Raw genomic sequence first — 19,554 nt, 5'->3', positions numbered from 1 at the left:
TAGAATTGTCAGTTTTCATTTAAGCTTTCATTGTGTTCTTGAAAAAATAACCCAGATTTAAAATTCTGTTTTACAGAAGGCTTGTGCTGTTCAGCTTAATGGCAAGAACTTAATATTTGTATTATGTTTACAGCCTTCAAAAGTATGTTCGGGAGCAGATTCTATTAGCAGTAGCAGTAATAGTGAAACGAGGATCATTAGACAAATCGATTGACTGCAAGAGCATTTTCCATGAAGTCAGCCAGTTGATAAGCAGTGGTAACCCCACTGTGGTAAGTTCTTGTTTAAAATATTATATAATCATTATACATTGTATACTAAGTATACTAGTTTGCTGGATTATTTTCATATCCAGAATATGAAATTAGGAAGCATAATCAAAGAAAATAGTAAATGGCTGCTTGAATATCTAAATCTGGGATTTTTTTGGTGAGAAATGAGTTTTGAGGCAGTTTGTAATGCATGTTGTATTTGCAATGCTTTACCCTGTTACACTATGACAAATATCTGTGTCCTATGGAAAAGTGTAGATTTGCATTTGGCATTCTAGAGGCAAACGTTAATGAGCATTTTGAACTTGTATTTTAATACTAGCGTGTTTGATCCCATTAGTCTCTCACTAATAGTATGGAGTAATCCGTTACTAAAAGCTAGAATTAAACCAGTGTACTTGTTTCCATTCTGAGTTGCTTCGAGAGCCATGACACTTGATATAAAAAAAGGATTTTCCATTAGCTGGCAGTGGTTCTGTAAGGACTCTGTTCCACTTACATCTGTCCATTGCTGCACCCTGTTTTGGTTCAGCTGTTGGAATTGTCTACTGAGCAAGAGACATAGACCTTCTTCATTCTCTGGGAGTTGGGCCAGGTGGGGAGAAAAGGTTGCGAGGAAGTAAAAACTGGAATGGAAATACAAAACTTGTTCACTCTAGATTTAGAATCAGACTGGGGTAAGTGTTTCCTTCTTTATTGTGTTCAAAGTGGAAACAAGGTGTCAATGTCTATCTTTGCATTTAGTTAAATTCCATTTACTATGCCAGGAGATAAGATTAGAGTAGTTCGTAATGGAGGCTTTAGTGATAACCTTGATATCTAAATATATCTAAAAACTAAACTAACTTAACTACAAATTAAAGAAACTTGATTATTTGCCTCCCAACTGTAGATGTACGATTATGCAAAAAATAATATATTTATATCTATATATTCAACTAAAACTACCCACAGCCCATAAAAAGGGGCTTGACTTTTAGAGTTGCTGAGCACTTTGGACTCCATTTGAGGTAGATGGGAGCTGGAAATTCTCAGCACCGCTCAAAATCACATCAAAGTAGTGCAGTCAGAGTAATGCAGCACCCTGTCATGATCCTAAAAAGTGTGCTACCTTTGTAGCACTTGTAACAGATTTCCTTAACTCATAGAAATGGAAGTTCTAAGATTGTTTTTAAACTCAGATTTCCTGTTTGGCAGCACAGTATTCTAATGTCTGTACAAAGAACAACATCCTCACCCAATTAGCGGCTTAAAACACATATTAGCCTATAATAGGCAGTCGTGTGGCGATTGATAATTGTGTGGAAGGAGAACTATACATATTAATCTTTTAATCATTCAAAATATAGTTCCCCCCCTGAAAAAGATACTTGAGGTTTCCAAAGTTTTCTATACACTTCTATAGGAAGTTATTTGATTTTAACTAATGATACAGGAGTGGGACAAGTAGAAAGCTGCATATCAGAGGAATAGTCACAGGACCGGCTCTTGCACTCTAATACAATACACAGACGCTAGACTGTATGCCATTTAAGTTTGCTCTCTATATAATATACCTAGTACAAAACCTAAAAAGTAAGGAAATAAGTTAAGGCTACCAACAGTAAATACCTCTGCTTCCCTGTCCGTAGGCTCACCTTGCCTCCAACACAGTCACTGTACATTATTGACAATGTATCACAACCTTATCTCTGCCTTGTAGTAATGCCCCGATCACTTTCTACTCAAGGGATTTCCATTTCCAATCCATTGTAACATATGCTACACTATTTGCTACCAAAAACTAACATTTGTTGGTATTTAAATATATTTATTATATTGTGTGATACAAACTTGCAAGGCCTAAATACATGTGTATAAACTTACTGCACCATGCAATTACTATGCTTCATAACATGAAATAGATCATTGATTCCAGTTCTAGTAATAAAAATATCTACTACTCTGTCAACATACTACACTGAGAGGACTTCTAGAACTATATAGTTTAATGAGCCCTGGAACTTGATTCCTTTTGAAATCTTTACTGCACATTAATAAACAATACATAAATTCAACAGTATACACCCAACAATGTATTTCCATTACAGAACAAGTCAGGAAGACGAAGTTAGTGTTTGATGTGCGATATTGAGTTGGCCCGGAATCATGTTGGTTTGTGGTTGTACAGAACCCAGCACAACAGAGCCTGTTCCTGGCTGGGCCCTCAAGGCCCTCAAGGAGCTATTGTATTTTAAAATTTAATAGGACTGAAGGATTGTATGGCAGTGAGGAACTAGCTGGAACCATTAACTGTAACTTTTTTAAAAGTGTGGAAAGACTAAAGGGAAGCCATGCTCCAACAGAACTTATGAGACTCATTAAAGTGGGCTTCCTTTGTGTGGGGAGGAAGATATACCTGGCTGGGATAATAGGGTATGGGGGAGAGAAGGTCTCTGATTCACTGGTCCGTTTCACTTCATTTCATACCTTTCATGCCTCCCCAGGCTCCTCTACATACTCTCATCCAAAGCCTCCCGCATTCGGAGATTGGGGAGCATAGCTCTATCATCCCTCGATGGCCCCTAGCTCTCTCCTCTATCTAGTCCTCCTCCCTCTCCCCCACCTCTGTGGCCCCCCCCAGACTCCTGCTCCAGATCATTTATCTCTGGTCAAGTACCTACCCTTCTATGTCCTCCCATCTCTGGCTCAGCTCAGCAACTGCAGCAGCACAGTCAGGGGTCAGCAACAACTCAGCTTATATTTATAAGTGTTTAAACATTGCTCTATATACATCTGAAAACAGCTTTGTACAAGTGTAGGCTGGGGCCATATCTCTTGGGTAACAGGAATGGAATAGGAAAAATAAAGATAAAAAGAAATTAAATATTGCCACTGTAAGGTAAAGGTATCTCTGTGCATATCATTCCTTGGTCTGGCCCAGAAAAAGGAATATAATGGAAAATAAATAAATAAAAGAAGCTTGCTCCAGCTAGTGGAACAGTATTTTACTTATAAAGTCACTTGTAAGCAATCTGGTCCTTCTGTGGAAGCAAACTGGTATCTTCACAGTTCCTGCTTTCTTCCTTTCCTGTAGCTGGACTCAAAGCTACCTGACCATTTTTCCCTCCTGCAGCAGATGCATGTGGGCAGAGGCCCCCGTGCGCCCCCCTCACCGTGCTCGGGCTCTGTGTCTCCCGGGAGTGTGAGCCGCCGCCGCTGCTGCCCTCCTGGAGCAGGCCCGGGAGCCGTAGAACCCGAGCATGGCGAGAGAGGAGCTGGGGGGGTACGGGGGCCTCTGCCTGCATGCATCTGCTGCAGCCTGCAAGAGCCCCCTGGGGGGGCACCAGGCCATAGCCTGGGCAGGAGGGGCAGGGGGCGTGGCTGCCGCCTTTGCAGGGCTCCTGACCCCCTGCACTCTGCCAGCTCTTCCATGGCTGGGGCTCGCTGCCGTGCCTCCGGAAGGCGGCTCCTCCCTGGCGAGCCAGGGCACCACTTTTTGGTGCCTCCAGGGCCGTCATTAGGATTTATGGGGCCCTATGCAGTATTATTAAACTGGTGCCCCTATGCCCAACGGCAGCCTGAGCTTGCAGCCCAGCGGGGGCGGGGGTGGAGGGACAAGGCAGAAAGAATAACAAGACGCCTGGCCCGCCTCACGGTGGCGGAGAGTCACAGTTCCCCGCAGAGACCCCTGTACCCTCTCCCTCACACAGAATGGACATGCAGAAGGTACCTAATTAAAAGCACTAAACTTGGGAATAAAAAAATGTCAGTCATAGGTTTTTTTGATATGCCCTGAAGTTTGTCAGAGATTTATTTGCAAAAACTTTGTAGTAAGGGTGAGTCAGCTGTCTTGCTGAATACAACATAAAATATTATGGAATACATGATGCAGCTCTTCTCTGTTTTATATTTTCTTAATCAGTATTTCTAAGGTAGTTTTATATTTTAAATGTACTCTTAAGCCTTCATAAAGGAATCATTCCAGATTACTACATATTTAACTCACTAAAATAGACATTATTTTAAATTAATCAGTCACAGAGGTTTAGTGTGTTCATAACAATGTTCATTGCTTTTAGAAAAAGAGAACACTAATTTACTTTGTGTGATCTCCATAACAATACACGTTTATGAAATTTCACCTACTTTAAAACATGTTTCTAAAGATTTTAGGCATAACAAAGGATGTTATATCTTACTAAGGTACTGATTTTGCTTAAAACTAGTTTATCAGATAGTCAGAAGTAAAGAAAGGGAAACTCTTTGTCCAGCTATTTGGAAGCAAAGGGCTGTTGCTTCCTTCAATGGGCAGGGGGAGGAGGGTGTGAAGGGAGAAATGGATGGACAGAAAGGACAAGAAGACTTTGGCAGTAAGTTTTTTTACTATAGTAATTAAAATGTGCATTTTAGATAAGGGTGGTCTTTTGAAGAATTTATTTAAAAAAAATATGTCTGAAGATCCAAGCATTTAAGGCTAAAGATGACTGTGCATCTAAAAATCTGTGCAAGGATTTTTTAGAGATGTGATTTTATAATCTTCACCAACTCGCTAATGAAATATTTTTAAAGCAAATTTTAAACTAAGGACCTGTAGACTGACGTGTTCTGAGTAAATATTAGTCATGCACAACTGTTTTTGTCAGTACATTCAGAAACTGACAGTGGATACCTGGGGGTTGGCAAATGCCTGTTAAATGTCTTCATTACCTCTTGAATGGCTCTTTAACAGTTTCAGTGTTGTGGTAATAGGTTTGGCAGGTTGGAGATTTTTTCTCTTTTAACTACTAGATCCCCTTCCCAGGAAGACTCAGAGCCTGCAGGAAGGGTCAGAACAGGGATAGGAAAACCAGTAGGGTAGACACTAAGACCCAGTGGTGCCCCAAATTTTCAGGTGCCCTACACAGCTGCCTACGCCTGAGGAAGGTCCTGGGCGCCCCCAACCACTTGTTGCCCTAGGGGACTGCCTAGTTCGCCTAGTGGTTGCACCGGCCCTGAGTGTAGCTCCCTGGCTGGACAGTGGTTGTTGATGGGTTGATTGACATCCTGCCTGGGTGTTGGCTACTTTCCTTGTTGTTGCCTCTGGGGAGCTAATATCTCTGATTCCCCAATTTACAGCATGTTTTAGTGACCACCATACAACACAATTCTCATAACTTCACATGCATTAATGATACACATAAATGGATAGAGAAATGACTTTCAGCAGATCATAACCTTTCCAGATACTTTACACGGCATGCTTTAGATGTAAGATCACAATTATATAAAAATGAGGAATATGGGGGTTCCAGGATGCTCCCCCAAGGTATAGAACAGGGGTCAGCAACCTTTCAGAAGTGGTGTGCCGAGTCTTCATTTATTCACTCTAATTTAAGGTTTCGCGTGCCAGCAATACATTTTAACATTTGTAGAAGGTCTCTTTCCATAAGTCTATAATATATAACTAAACTATTGTTGTATTTAAAGTAAATAAGGTTTTTAAAATGTGTAAGAAGGTTAATTTAAAATTAAATTAAAATACAGAGCACCCTGGACCGGTGGCCAGGACCCAGGCAGTGTGAGTGCCACTAAAAATCAGCTTGTGTGCCGCCTTCGGCACTCGTGCCATAGGTTGCCTACCCCTGGTATAGAATGTCACAGTATGTTGACCTGTTCTTTGACCCATTACACCCCATTCCCCAACATTTACAAAGAATTAGTACTAGGGTAAATGGATGTAGGAGATGAAACTCCCATAAAGAACAGGAGTACATCTTTTGGGGGTCAGAAACCACAAATCCAGTTACTGGTCTATTCAGTCATTAATGGCAGATTCATTTTGAGGAAGTTGAATGACCAGAAGTCCTACTCATCAACAGTTTCTCCTCTTCCCCACATCAGATCAGTTCTACAGTCTCACACCAAGCCTACAGCAGTTTGGACCTTTTTAAAATCCTTTTCCACATTCTGGCAGAAATGCAGGCACAGTACATTCCCTATGGCAGGGAATTACCCATTCCAGTGGACTCTGACAGGTAACCTGCCTGGAATTGATGCCTAAAGTTCACCTTTCTTGCCAGAAAGACAAGTACCCTGGCTACTGTATGGGACACAAGTACCTTTTTTTCAAAGTACCCTAAAAAAAAATTAATCCCCTTCAGTTGTACTGGGACACTTTTCAAGAGATCAGAGCATAAAGCTTGCTCAGCATGCTTAAAAAAATACCCTGGCCTCCCTGTTTTAGTGCATTTAGATAATGCACTAAAACATATGCACATGTAAAAACGCAGCAATGTGGAAATCTGCTGCTATGCAGACAGTTGCGGGAGAGAAAAAAAATTAGGTCTGCTCAGAGAGAAATCCTTGAGGCATGCAAAATAGAAGTATTCTACACAAACGTACAAGACCAAGAAATCACAATCATTTGCATTTGAAAGAAGCTTGGTCCATGTGTTTCCCTAGCATGGGGTAGTGAGTAGGTGGACTGTGAGCCAAATCCGGACCAACAGATGCTTTTGAATGGATCCCGAGATCTTTTTATTTACTTATTATCATGTTTTAAATTTTCTCTGGAGTCTGGGCCTTAACTATACTTTGACCAAGAAATCTGGACCTTGACAAAAAATAATTGACTATCATCCCTGCTGTAGAAGGTCTGGGGATGGGGAGATTGCAGGCACTTAAGTCTGTACAATTTCAGTTGTGTAGGAGTCAGGGATCCCTCCCTGACACTTACTCACCCTTTTCACCACAAAGTTTATGCTCATGCGTCCTCACCAACATATTTAGGCTTCTTGGAGGGGAGGGATAGCTCAGTGGTTTGAGCATTGGCCTGCTAAACCCAGGGTTGTGAGTTCAATCCTTGAGGAGGCCACTTCGGGATCTGGGACAAAAATTGGTCCTGCTAGTGAAGGCAGGGGGCTGGACTCAATGACCTTTCAAGGTCCCTTCCAGTTCTAGGAGATTGGTATATCTCCAATTATTTTATAATTTTTTTATAATTTTATAATTTATTAGCCTGTTTAGGCTTGTTCAGTCTTTACAAACACCTAAGGTTCATGGGGAAGAGGACTGGTGCACTTGGCCAGGCAGAGAACTGTTGCTGCATGTCTTTAGGTCCACAAGAGCGGGGCTACTCACATATAGACTTCCAAGGTCCTTAAGAAGGGAGAAGTAATGGCCACTGATGTGCTGCATCTTCAGTGCTGCAGATATCTGTGGGTCATTAGGAAGGGATCCCCTCTGTCGTCCTCTGCACCTCCTAGTGTTCTCAAGAGAGTGGTGCTTCTGTCCTGCATATCTCAGAAGGCTGGTGAAAATGCCCCTTGCTCTTCTCCCACTTCTTTCTTCAGTACCATTTTAGGACTATATAAAAAAACTAAAGAAACTTCCAGGCAAAAAAACTTTAAGGTGAAATTAAAAGGAGACTTTAAAAAAGAAAGATTTAAAAAAAAATCAATTAAAATAAATTCTGTTTTCTAACAGCATTCTTTCACTTATGTCTTGTGGTATAAAAAAGAAAACATTTTGTAAAGAAAATGTTTATAAAGGGTTTACTGCTCCACTACTCTTCAAGTTATTTTCTTAAATGAATACTCTTGTCATCCATCAAAGTTCTGTCTTTTGCTTTCATATTCGTATCAGTACAAGAAACTCTGCTGTTTACTTGCAGAAGTGTATGCACTTTGCTCAGTCTGAGTCTGTATTTTAGAAAGGTAGTGGCCTCTCACCATCAACACATTGTAAAGTGTACATGAAAATAAACTTTTAAACTTTATTAAAAGGGAGGGGGGGCTTTCATTGATTCTGTAGACCAAGCACACTGCACACACTAGTGGCTCCTTGCATTCCTCTGTCACCCTTGTGTCCCACCCTCCCATCACTGTGTATTTCAGGGACTCCCTGCCAGGGCGCCGGTCCCGCGCCTCTGCGGGACCTCCCACAGACGTGCCGCTGGTCCCGCGCCTACGGTGGAGCGTCCGCAGTCATGCCTGCGGGAAGTCCACACGAGCCGCGGGACTCCTGCAGGCATGACTGCGGAAGGTCCGCTGGACCCGCCTGCCGCCCTCCCGTTAAAATGCCGCCCCACGCGCGCGCTTGGCGCGCTGGGGTCTGGAGCCGGCCCTGCTCCCTGCAACCCTCATTCCTCCTTTCCCTCATTCCAGGAGCTCTGTATCTCCCATTCTCCCTTTCTTCATGCCAGAGGCTCTGCGTACCCCCATCCCCTGTGTCACAGCTCTGGTCAAGCTCCCTCTGCTGGATGGTCACTGAGCTTGAATCCCATGTGTTCTTGGCTTGCTGAGGCTGAGCATAGTCCAGTCACTGCTTCTGGGCTTTGGATCTCTAGGCACATTCATGAAGTACAGATTATGTGTCCAGTGACTCCTGCTGAGAGGTGGGACTTCTTAGGGCATGTCTTCACTTTAACGTGGCTGTGTAGTCATGGCACCAGCGCTGAGAGAGAGCCCATTCATTCATGCCCGTCACCCCAACCGGGGTATAGGCCGCCAACAACAGATCTCCATAGTCTTCTATCCTGGGCCATTCGCTCTAGCTGGTTCCAGGTATAGCCCATTTTTGCTATCAACCTGAAGGTCGCGTCGCCAGGTATTTCTTCTCTTTTCCGCTTGCCTTGGGGGTTCCACTGCAGTGCCTGTCTGGTGATGTTGGTTGGCTGCTTGCGTAGTGTATGTCCTATCCAGCCCCACCTTCTCCTTCTAATTTCTTCCTCTGCTGGGAGTTGATGGGTCCTCTCCAAGAGGTGGATGTTACTGATGGTGTCTGGCCAGCGGATCTGGAGAATCCTTCTGAGGCAGCTATTAATGAAGGTCTGGATCTTCCTGGTGGTTGTTTTGGTTGTCCTCCAGGTTTCAGCTCCATACAGTAAGACTGATTTCACGTTGGAGTTGAACAGTCGAATCTTTATTGCCAAAGACAGCTCTCTGGAGCTCCAGATGTTCTTGAGCTGTAAGAAGGCTGCTCTTGCCTTACCAATCCTTACTTTGATGTCTGCGTCTGTGCCACCCTGCTGGTCGATGATGCTACCTAGGTAGGTGAAGGACTGTACTTCTTCCAGGAGCTTCCATTCAGTGTGACTGGGTCGTTGCTGATGGAATTGATCCTAAGGATCTTGGTCTTGTCCTTGTGGATGTTGAGGCCAACCTGTGATGGCGTGGCTGCCACTCGTTGGTCTTCTCTTGCATCTGCTGTTTACTGTGCGAAAGGAGTGCAAGGTCGGCAAAGTCCAGGTCATCAAGCTGGGTCCACAATGACCATTGGATTCCATTCCTACGCTTGTAAGTGGATGTCTTCATAATCCAATCGGAAAGAGAAGTGGTGACAACAAGCATCCTTGTCTGACTCGTTCGCACCTGGAAGCTGTTTGTGAGCTGCCCTCCGTGGATCACTCTACAGTGTATGCCGTCGTATGAATTCTTGATCAGGTTGACCACCTTTGCTGGGATGCCATAGTGCGAAGGAGCTTCCAGAGGGTCTCTCGATCCACGCTATCGAATGCTTTCTCATAGTCAACAAAGTTGATGTACAACGAGGAGTTCCACTCCATAGACTGCTCGACTATGATGCGGAGCGTTGCTATCTGGTCCGTGCATGATCTGTTCTGCCGGAAACCTGCCTGTTCATCTCGTAGCTGTGGATCGACGGCATCCTTCATTCTCTCTAAGAGGACTCGGTTGAAGACTTTCCTGGCACCGACAGGAGTGTGATTCCTCTATAGTTGGCACAGTTGCTGAGGTCTCCTTTCTTGGGGATTTTGATGAGATATCCCTCTTTCCAGTCAGCCGGAATCACTTCTTCTTCCCATATTTTCTCAAAGAGGGGTACAGCATTTCCACTGAGGCATCCAGGTCTGCTTTCAGGGCCTCTGCTGGGATATCGTCAGGTCCAGCCGCCTTCCTGTTCTTCATCATGGTGATGGCTTTTCTGATCTCGTCTCTGGTTGGTTTATCGCAATTGATTGGGAGGTCCTCGTTGGCTGGGTCAATGTCTGGTGGATTTGGTGGTGCTGGTCTGTTCAGGAGTTCCTCAAAGTGCTCCGCCCATCTGTTCATCTGTAGTTCTATTCCTGTTATAGACTTTCCTGCTTGTCTTTAACGGGACGTTCTGGCTTGCTGAACTTTCCAGACAGTCGCTTGGTAGTATTGTACAGCTGTTTCATGTTACCGCTGTATGCTGCCTGCTCTGCTTCTGCTGCCAGTCCATCCACATAATCTCTCTTGTCCTTCCTAATATTCCTCTTCACTGCTCTGTGGGCTTCAGCATACTCTTTTTGAGCTTTGGCCTTTGCTGCTCTAGTCCTGCTGTTGTTGACTGCTGCCTTCTTCTTCTTTCTGTCTTCTATCTTTGTCAAGGACTCTGCTGTGATCCACTCTTTCTGCTGGTGTTTCTTAATTCCAAGCACTTCCTGGCATGCTGACCTAAGTGTGTCTCTCACTTTCTGCCATCTGTTGAGTACACTGTCTTCCTCTTCCTCAGACCGATCCTGTAGTACTGAAAACTTATTCTTCAGCGTCAATCCAAAATCTTCCTTGGTCTTATGGTCCTTCAGAAGGTTGACGTTGTACTTCTGTCTGACGTGTCTATCCAGTTCTTCTTCAGCTTCAGCTTCAATCTGGCCACCACTAAGTGATGGTCGGACGCCACGCCTGCTCCTCTTCTAACTCTAACGTCCTGCAAGGATCTTCTGAACTTCTTGCTAATGCAGACATGGTCGATCTGGTTTTCTGTCATGCCTGCTGGCGATACCCAGGTACTCTTGTGGATCCGCTTGTGAGGAAAGATGCTGCCTCCTATGACCAGATTGTTAAGTGCACACAGATCCACAAATCTCTCTCCATTCTCACTCATCTCTCCCAGAGCATGGGTCCCCATGACTTGTTCGTATCCTGTGTTATCAGGTCCAATTTTGGCATTAAAGTCTCCCATAAGGATGGTAATGTCTTTGTCTGGGAGAGTCTCTAATATTTTCTGGAGTCTGTTGTAAAAGTAGTCTTTGTCCTCCTCTTCACTGTCATTGGTTGGAGCGTAGCACTGAACAACATTCATCTTAATCCTCTTCATTTTAGTTCTGAAGGATGCTGTGATGATCCTGGGACCATGTGCCTCCCAACCAATCAGTGCTCTCTGTGCCTGCTTGGACAACATGAAGCCTACTCCCTGTGTGTGGTGTGCGTCACTCTCTTCATGTCCTGAATACAGCAACAGCTCTCCTGTCAACAGTCGTCTCTGTCCAGCTTGCGTCCATCTTGTCTCGCTAATGCCTAGTAGGGTCAGGTTGTTGCTCCTCATCTCTGCTGCAACCTGCGCCGTCTTTCCTGCACGTTCCATGTGCCGATGGTAATCCTCCTGGCTGCAAGAAGGGTGATCGGCTTAGTTTCACCACCCAGCGTCATGCATCTTCGAGTTGAAGACCCTTCTTTTTCCAGGCTAAAAGTCTCTGTTAACTCTATTGTTGGCGTTTCTGTAGCAAGCTGATTTTTACAGGGTGGAGTTGCTAGCCCCACGCCCAACCCTCCTCCTTTACCCTGACTTGGGACAGGCAGATGGCCCCAAAGGACCTCTCTGGTGGAGTTAGAGAGAGCCCAGTGCTGTAAAAAAACCACCTCCACGAGGGGAATAGCTACCAGCGCTGGGAGCACGGCTGCCAGCACTGTCTACACTGGCACTTTACAGCACTGAAACTTGCAGCGTTCAGGGGGATGTTTTTTCACTCCTCAGAGCGAGAAAGTTGCAGCGCTGTAAAGTGCCAATGTAGACAAGCCCTTAGCCTTCTGAGCTTTTAAATGCTAACACTAATGCCTGGTTTCTTTGTTCTCCTTCTGGAGAAATTCCACTGCTCCAAAACTTTCTCCCTGCAAACCACCTGGAATAATTGGATTCTCACCTTAGCATATCCATTGTCCTGCTGGAGCATAGTTAATAAAATGTTAATGAATTACGTTGTTCTATAGCTTCTTCCAGATGGGGTGTGATATGTGACAGGGTCCTTGTCAGCCCATGGCTGATTTACTGTGCACTGGGGATGAGAGTTCAGAACTACTCTCTGTATAACATCAGTCAGATTTGATGAGATGTACATAGACAGAGCCTCCAAATTATCACACCAGGATCCCCCATTCTCTCCCCACGTGGCAGGGCCACTGTTTGCCCATTCTTCCTCCCATTTTCTCCTTCCCTCAGCAATTATTTTTTTTATTTCTGTGTAGGAGGTAAGTCACTCATGGTGTTATCTTTTGAAACTGTATTGGGATGATTGGCAGAGTTGATATGAAAAGGGGTATTGTTATGATGGAGGATGTTAATGGCTGCTTTCAATGAGTTCTTTGTATTATAGACAGTTACAATGATGGCTGAAGCAGCTGACTGCTAACCAGATGCACGGGGCTCTTTGTGCCTCATAAGAATGGCCATACTGGGTCAGACCAATGGTCCATTTTAGCCCATTATCCTGTCTTCCAACTGTGGTCTGGTGCTTGATGCTTCAGAGGGAGTGAACAGAACAGGGCATTTTATGGAGTGGTCCACACTCTCGCGTCTAATCCCAGCTTCTAACCGTCCGATTTAGGGACACCCAGAGCATGGGGTTCCATCCCTGCCGGTCTTGGCTAATAGTCATTGATGTACCTATCCTCTAGGAACTTATCTAATTCTTTTTAGAACCCAGTTATACTTTTGGTCTTTACAACATCTCCTGTCAACAGGTTCCACAGGTTGACTGTGCTTTGTGTGGAGAAGTACTTCCTTTTGTTTGTTTTAAACCTGCTACCCTGGTTTGTGTGTTGCATGAAGGAGTAAGTACAGTTCTTCACTTTCTAAACACCATTCATTATTTTATAGACCTATGTCATACTCCCCCACCCTCCCAAGTCATCTCTTTTCCAAGCTGAACAGTCTGTCTTTTGAATCACTCATATGGAAGCTGGGTGATAGTCCTAATAATCTTTACCTTTTTTTGTACTTTTTCCAGTTCTAATATATTTTTTGAGATGGGGCGACCACACCTGCACTCAGCACTTAAGGTGTGGGCATACCATTGGCTTATATAGTGGCATGATATTTTCTGCCTTATTATCTATCCCTTTATTAATGGTTCCTAACATTATCTTTTTTTGACTGCCACTGCACATTGAGCAGATGTTTTCAGAGAATGATTCCAAGATCTGTCTAAAGTGGTATAGTTGGGATTATGTTTTCCAGTGTTCATGACTTTGCATTTATCAATACTGAATTTCATCTGCCATTTTGTTGCCCAGTCACCCAGATTTGTGAGATCCCTTTGTAACTCTCCAATCAGCTTTGGACTTCACTATCTTGAATTATTTTGTATCATCTGCAAATTTTGCCACCTCACTGTTTCCCCTTTTTTTTAGACCATTTATGAATATGTTGAATAGGACTGGTCCCACTACAGATCCCTTTGAGACACAGCTATTTACATCTCTCTATTGTGAAAACTGACCATTTATTCCTAGCCTTTGTTTCCTATCTTTTAACCAGTTATTGATCCATGAGGGGATCTTACCTCTTATCCCATGACTGCTTACTTTTCTTAAGAGCCTTTGGTGAGGGACTTTATCAAAGGCTTTCTGAAAGTCCAAGTACTGTATCCATTGTATCACCTTTGTCCACGTGTTTGTTAATTGCCTCAAAGAATTGTAATAGAGTGGTGAAGCATGATTTCCCTTTACAAAAGTCGTGTTGACTCTTCCCCATCACAAATTGTGTTCACCTATGTGTCTAATAATTCTGTTCTTTACTCAGGGCCGGCTCTAGGTTTTTTGCTGCCGCAAGCAAAAAAATGTTTGGCTCCCCCCCCCCTTTTTTTTTTGGCTTTTACACATGTTTGCACTTTGCAGTTTTGTTTTGACTGTTTAAAATAAAAAAAAAATGAAAACAGAATTTGTAGTTAGTGAAATAAAAGTTTCCTACTAGTGTAATTTTAACGTTTAATTTTAACAATTCATTTTCGTTTTTGTCCTGGCATTTTAGTCCTATAACCACTGGCACCGACGCAAAACAGAAATTAGCGCAAATGTAATCACGTAATCGTGATTTGAGTGGCTGTCTCACAACGTGACATGATATTTTTCACGTCACACTCCTATTGCACTACTGTACTTGCTGTAGGTAAGGCGCTAGTCATTGGGGTGAGAGAGCTCCCCACTAGCTCGGATACACACTGGACCCAGCCCTGCTGGCGTTTTCCCAGCACTGAGGCCGCCCAGCTGGTACCCCAAGGGGCATGCAATGGAGAGAGCTCTGGGGCTGGAGGAGCCAAGGAAGAGGTGCTGGGCTTGCTGGACAGATGCTGCCCGTCTCTGCCAGGTCACTCACCCCCCTTCAGGAGGGGAGGCAGAAGGAGACTCCAGGCACTGGAGTGCTGTGAGGGGCTGGGGAGAGAGGCAGCAGCCTCTGGGGCTCCAGCAGGCAGAAGCTCCCCAAGGGTCCCAGGGACCCTCCCGGTCAGCCCAATTCTTACCTTGCTGCGGATCTGGCCCAAGGTGGATTCATCTCCCGTCACTGCTGCTCTCAGGGCCAGGGGTTGGGGCTGTTGCTGGATCCCAGCCCCACTCATCCTTGATCTTTGCCTTGGCCCTGGCACAAGCTGGGCTCAGCCCGGGCTGCTGCTCTGCTCCTCTTTCCCCTCCCCTGGCAGGAGGCGGCACAGAGGGGAGGAGGATGCAGAGGCGGGGCCAAGCCGAGGAGGAGTGGCCCACCTGGGTGCAATGTTCCCCCTGTCCTCTGCAGCTGGAGCAGGGCCGCACTACCGGCTCCCGCCTGGGGGGTGGGGGGTGGCCGCTGACCATGGGAGAGCGGCGGGGACAAGCTGAGGAGGAGCGGCCCGTCCTCTGCAGCCAGGGAAGGGCTGCGCTACCGGCTCTCGCCGCTTTTCCGCGGTCAGTGACCACCCCCCGCCACCCCGCAGGCGGATCCAGGGGGGCGGCCGCTGCCCGCGGGAGAGCGGCGGGGACATGCTCCCCACTTAGCCGGCTCCCTGCCGCACCGCACTCGGCAGCAGAACAACAGGCTGCTTACCGCCCCCTGGGGCGGTCAGGATCCAGCCCAGGAAGCTGCTTGAGGTCTGAGCTGGGGCCCCAGCATTATGCCGCCCCATATATTTTGCCGCCCTAGGCACCTACTTGTTTAGCTGGTGCCTAGAGCCGCCCCTGTCTTTACTATAGTTTCAACTAATTTGCCTGGTACTGAAGTTAGGCTAAGTTAATTGCCAGGATTGCCTCTGGAGCCTTTTAAAAATCAGCATTGCATTAGTTATTCCCCAGACGTGGTACAGAAGCTGATTTAAGTGATAGGTTACATATCCTGTTGAGTAGTTCTGCAATCTCATAGTTGAGTTCCTTCAGAACACTTGGGTGAATACTGTTTAGTCCTGGTGACTCATTACTGTTTAATTTATCAATTTCTTCCAAAACCACCTCTACTGACACCTCAATCTGGGACAGTTCCTCAGATTTGTCACTTAAAAAGAATGGCTCAGGTGTGGGAATCTCCCTCACATCCTCTGCAGTGAAGATGGATGCAAAGAATCAATTTAGCTTCTCTGCAGTGGCCTTGTCTTCCTTGAGTGCTCCTTTAGCACCTCAGTCAAACAGTGACCCCACTGATTGTTTGGCAGTCTTCCTGCTTCTGACATCCTTTAAAAAAAATTTGCTGTTAGTTTTTGTCATTTGCTAGTTGCTCTTCAGAAAAAATGTTTTTGGCCTGCTTAATTATACTTTTATTCTTGATTTACCGAAGTTCAGGCTCCTTTCTATTTTCCTCAGTAGAATCTGACTTCTAATTCTTAAAAGACGTCTTTTTGTCTTTAACTGCCTCTTTTACTCTGTTGATTAGCCATGGCGGCATTTCTTTTGTTTTGTTTTGTTTTGTTTTCTTACTGTTTTTTTATTTGAGGTTTACATAAGGTGTTTTTTAAGAAGGTTCCATACAGTTCGCAGGCATTTCACTCTTGTGACTGTTCTTTTTAATTTCCAGTCTCCTCATTTTTGTGTAGTTTCCCTTTTTGAAGTTAAATGTTACTGTGGTGGGTTTCTTTGGTATTTTTCTCCCTTGGAAAGATGTTAAGTTTAATTATGTTGTCGTCGCTTTTACCAAGCAATTCACTATATTCACCTCTTGGACCATATCCTGTGCATAATTTAGGACTAAATCAAGAATTGCCTCTCCCCTTATGGGTTCCATGACTAACTTCTCTAAGAAGCAGTCATTGATGGTGTCTCAAAATTTTATCTCTGCATCCCATCCTGAGGTCATATGTTCCAAATGAATATGCAGATAATTGAAGTCCCTCATTATTATTGGGTTTTCTGTTTTTGTAGCCTAATCTCCCTGAGCATTTCACAATCACTGTGACCACCTTAGTCAGGTGGTTGGTAGTATATTGCTGCTGCCATACTCGTATTAGTCAAGCATGGAATTTCTATCCATACAGATTCTGTGATATTCTTTGATTCATTTAAGCTTTTTACTTAATTTGACTCCATGCTTTCTTTCACATATAGTGCTACTCCCCATCAGTGTGACCTGCTCTGTCATTCCTATATATTTTGTACCCTGGTATTACCGTGTCCTGTTTATTTATCATCATTCCACTGAGTTTCTGTGATGCCTCTTATATAAGTATCCTCGCTTAATACCAGGCACCCAAGTTCACCCATCTTCACATTTAGACGTCTTGCATTTGTATATTAGCACTTATAAAATTTGTCAATATTTAGTTGTCCGCCTTTATGTGATGTAATTGTTTAACTGTTTCTCTTCATTTCCTACCTGTACTTTGTCAACTTATAGCCTCTCCTCTTTACTAGGATATAGAATATCCCCTTTAATAAATCTTTCCCTAAGGGATGTGTCTGTCCAAACCATGTGCTCCTCTGCACCTGTCAGCTTTCCCTCAGCCTTTAGTTTAAGAACTCTTCTTATGACCTTTTTAATTTTACATAGCAGCAATCTGGTTCCGTTTTTGGTTCCATGAGACCTTCGGAGTGCCACATTTCTTACTAGTCCATCCTGGGCTTCCTGGTGTAGTTGAATTAGATGACTGCAGAATGTAATTCATGTAGTAAAATTTTCATTGCCCTCAGAGTATGAAATTGTTTGAGCTGTGCCAAGTTCCTTAAGAGAAACTCCAGCTGGCTTTTTTATTTCTTGTAAGCGTTGGTGAGGATAAAATAATCACAAAAATTTACAAGGCTTGTATAATCACTGATTAAACTGAAGGTTCATTCAGTGTGGTGCACAGTTAATTTAATTTCATATTTTTCATTATGAGTATACAGAGACCTGAGTTTTCCACAAGGATAATAAGTAAAAATCAGCTAAAGGGAAATTGCCTAAATAAATGAATGTGCTTTGCCTTTAATTCATTTAGTTTTAGCAGACTTATAATTGAACTATCTGAGCAGGAGCTATGAAAGGTCTCTAGGTAAGAATCAGTTCATCTTCATTCAGACCCACAGAGTGATATGTGACTCACTGTTCATCAGACAACACAATAATGAAACACTCTGAAGAAAGATAAATAACAGTGGCTGAAGAGTTTCTTGGTTCTTGCTATTCAGAGTTTGCAGTTAGATATTAGGTGCTTAAATAACTACAGTGATAAGTGTGGCATTAAAAAGTAAGAGGCATGGATGTGTAACTGTTAAGTAGTATATTAGATAGAACGGATGTATCGGCTGCAGCATGTGTTGGGGATAGCATAAGTCCTCTGGGAAGATGAGGAAGCAGGTTTGAGAAGTTAACAAATTAAGCACACGTGCCATGAGCGTGACCTGCCAAAACTAGAATTTGAGTGTATACAACAGTTGGCCTCAAATGAATATCTGATACCAGTGACAAGCTGTGTGGTTTGGTTTTGTTAACTTTGTTCCCTGATATAACTGTAGGGCTTCATTTTGTTTGCATAACTATTGGAACATCAGAAGGTCCAGCTGTAAACAGAGCGCTTTGGACAAACTGTTGAAGAAAGTCAGTTCTGTTATGCGTAGATGATCTGAAGATGATGTTAGTAAATGTAGTAGTTTTGTCTGAGGAATGCTGGGGAGGGAGCAGGAACATTGTCCCTTCTCACTGTAGAACTGTCTTGCAAGATAAGTCTTACTTTTGAAGTCTCACTTGGTCTAGAACAACCTTTTTACATATACTCATGAAAGTTTATTAGCCAGGAGCGACAACTATTTCTGCCGCAATGCCCCTTTTCTACTCAACTACTTGCTTCTATACTAGTTTATATCCCTGAAGAATTACTTTTATCGCATACTTCCTGTGGCTCTGAAACATTGGCAACATTGACAATAGAGATTCCATTGTGGGAGGGGGGAAGAAAACTGGAGCCCTATAAATCAATAAGAGTAACTGAAAATTATTTAAGATAACAGGATTAGTTTCATGTTCTAACTGTGAAGGGAATAAGAGCCTTGTGCTGTTAAATTCATTGAAGTTCAATTATCTAGAATACAAAAAGAAAAATAATAAGATATTGAGATTTCTCAAATGGGATCTCTTCTTTAGTTTGATTTAGAATTTGCGGCGAGATGAATATGACTAACTTGAACCAAGCGTCTTTCATTGTGAATGTTTCCACACACTGAAGTCCAAGAGTGGGATACAACAGTTTTGCTGTACAATTAATTCTGCTTTGTCTGGGTCAGCTTCTATGATTTAGACAGTTGTGTGCTAACTCCTATGTTTCCCTAACCCATAATTGAACTGTTCTTCCTTTCATACATTTTGTAACCTAATTTTCCTCAAATAAATCACTTCACTTACTCAGTGAGCTGCCTAGACGAAAGTGAGAAATCCCACAAACGTTTATTATGGGTTTAACATTCGGTATAAGTGACATTCCTTTGGAAGGAATGAGTCACATTTTATTAGAGCATGCATATATCATGAAGATTACTCCACAAAAGCTGTTTTGCAAAATAAGGTTCAAATTGTGCATATTTTTCATATAGTGGCTCTGTTTTAGTGTTGTGTATAGATTTAAAAAAATCTAATTCTCTAAAGCCATGCTTTAGGGTTGTCTGATTGCTAAATTAATCTCTTATCACAAGTCTCATTGATCTTCTGTTCGAGCAGCTGAGTGTTTTTTATGTATGTCAACCTTTCAAAAATTTATTACTGGTAATAAAGCTAACTGGGGTAAGTGCCAGGCTATTCTAAGAGACAATCCATGCTCTGAAGTATTTTATTTTGTCAGATGGGGTTATTGTTTGGGTATGTTCTTGTGACAGAACTAATGAAATTGCTGCCGAGTGAGACAAGCTAGGTTCATGAGGTA

The 19,554-nt window shown here is 43.5% G+C and overlaps 1 protein-coding gene across 7 annotated transcripts in view; it reads left to right on the top strand.

Annotated features, from left to right (window-relative positions):
* Positions 1 to 19,554, top strand: part of XPO4 (exportin 4) — a 169,049-nt gene that overhangs the window by 62,202 nt on the left and 87,293 nt on the right. For 5 of the 7 annotated variants that reach the window (XM_039534405.1, XM_039534432.1, XM_039534423.1 and 2 more), the window contains exon 4: positions 134 to 272. The exons of the other annotated variants lie outside the window; for them this stretch is intronic. In XM_039534405.1, the coding sequence (XP_039390339.1) occupies positions 134 to 272 (139 nt within the window). The remainder of the gene's footprint in view (positions 1 to 133; positions 273 to 19,554) is intronic. 7 annotated transcript variants of the gene reach the window in all.

Source organism: Mauremys reevesii, linkage group 1, assembly GCF_016161935.1.
Source record: "Mauremys reevesii isolate NIE-2019 linkage group 1, ASM1616193v1, whole genome shotgun sequence".
Taxonomy (NCBI): domain Eukaryota; kingdom Metazoa; phylum Chordata; order Testudines; family Geoemydidae; genus Mauremys; species Mauremys reevesii.
The sequence above is the reverse complement of the archived record's forward strand: the minus strand, read 5'-3'. Positions and strand labels throughout refer to the sequence as shown.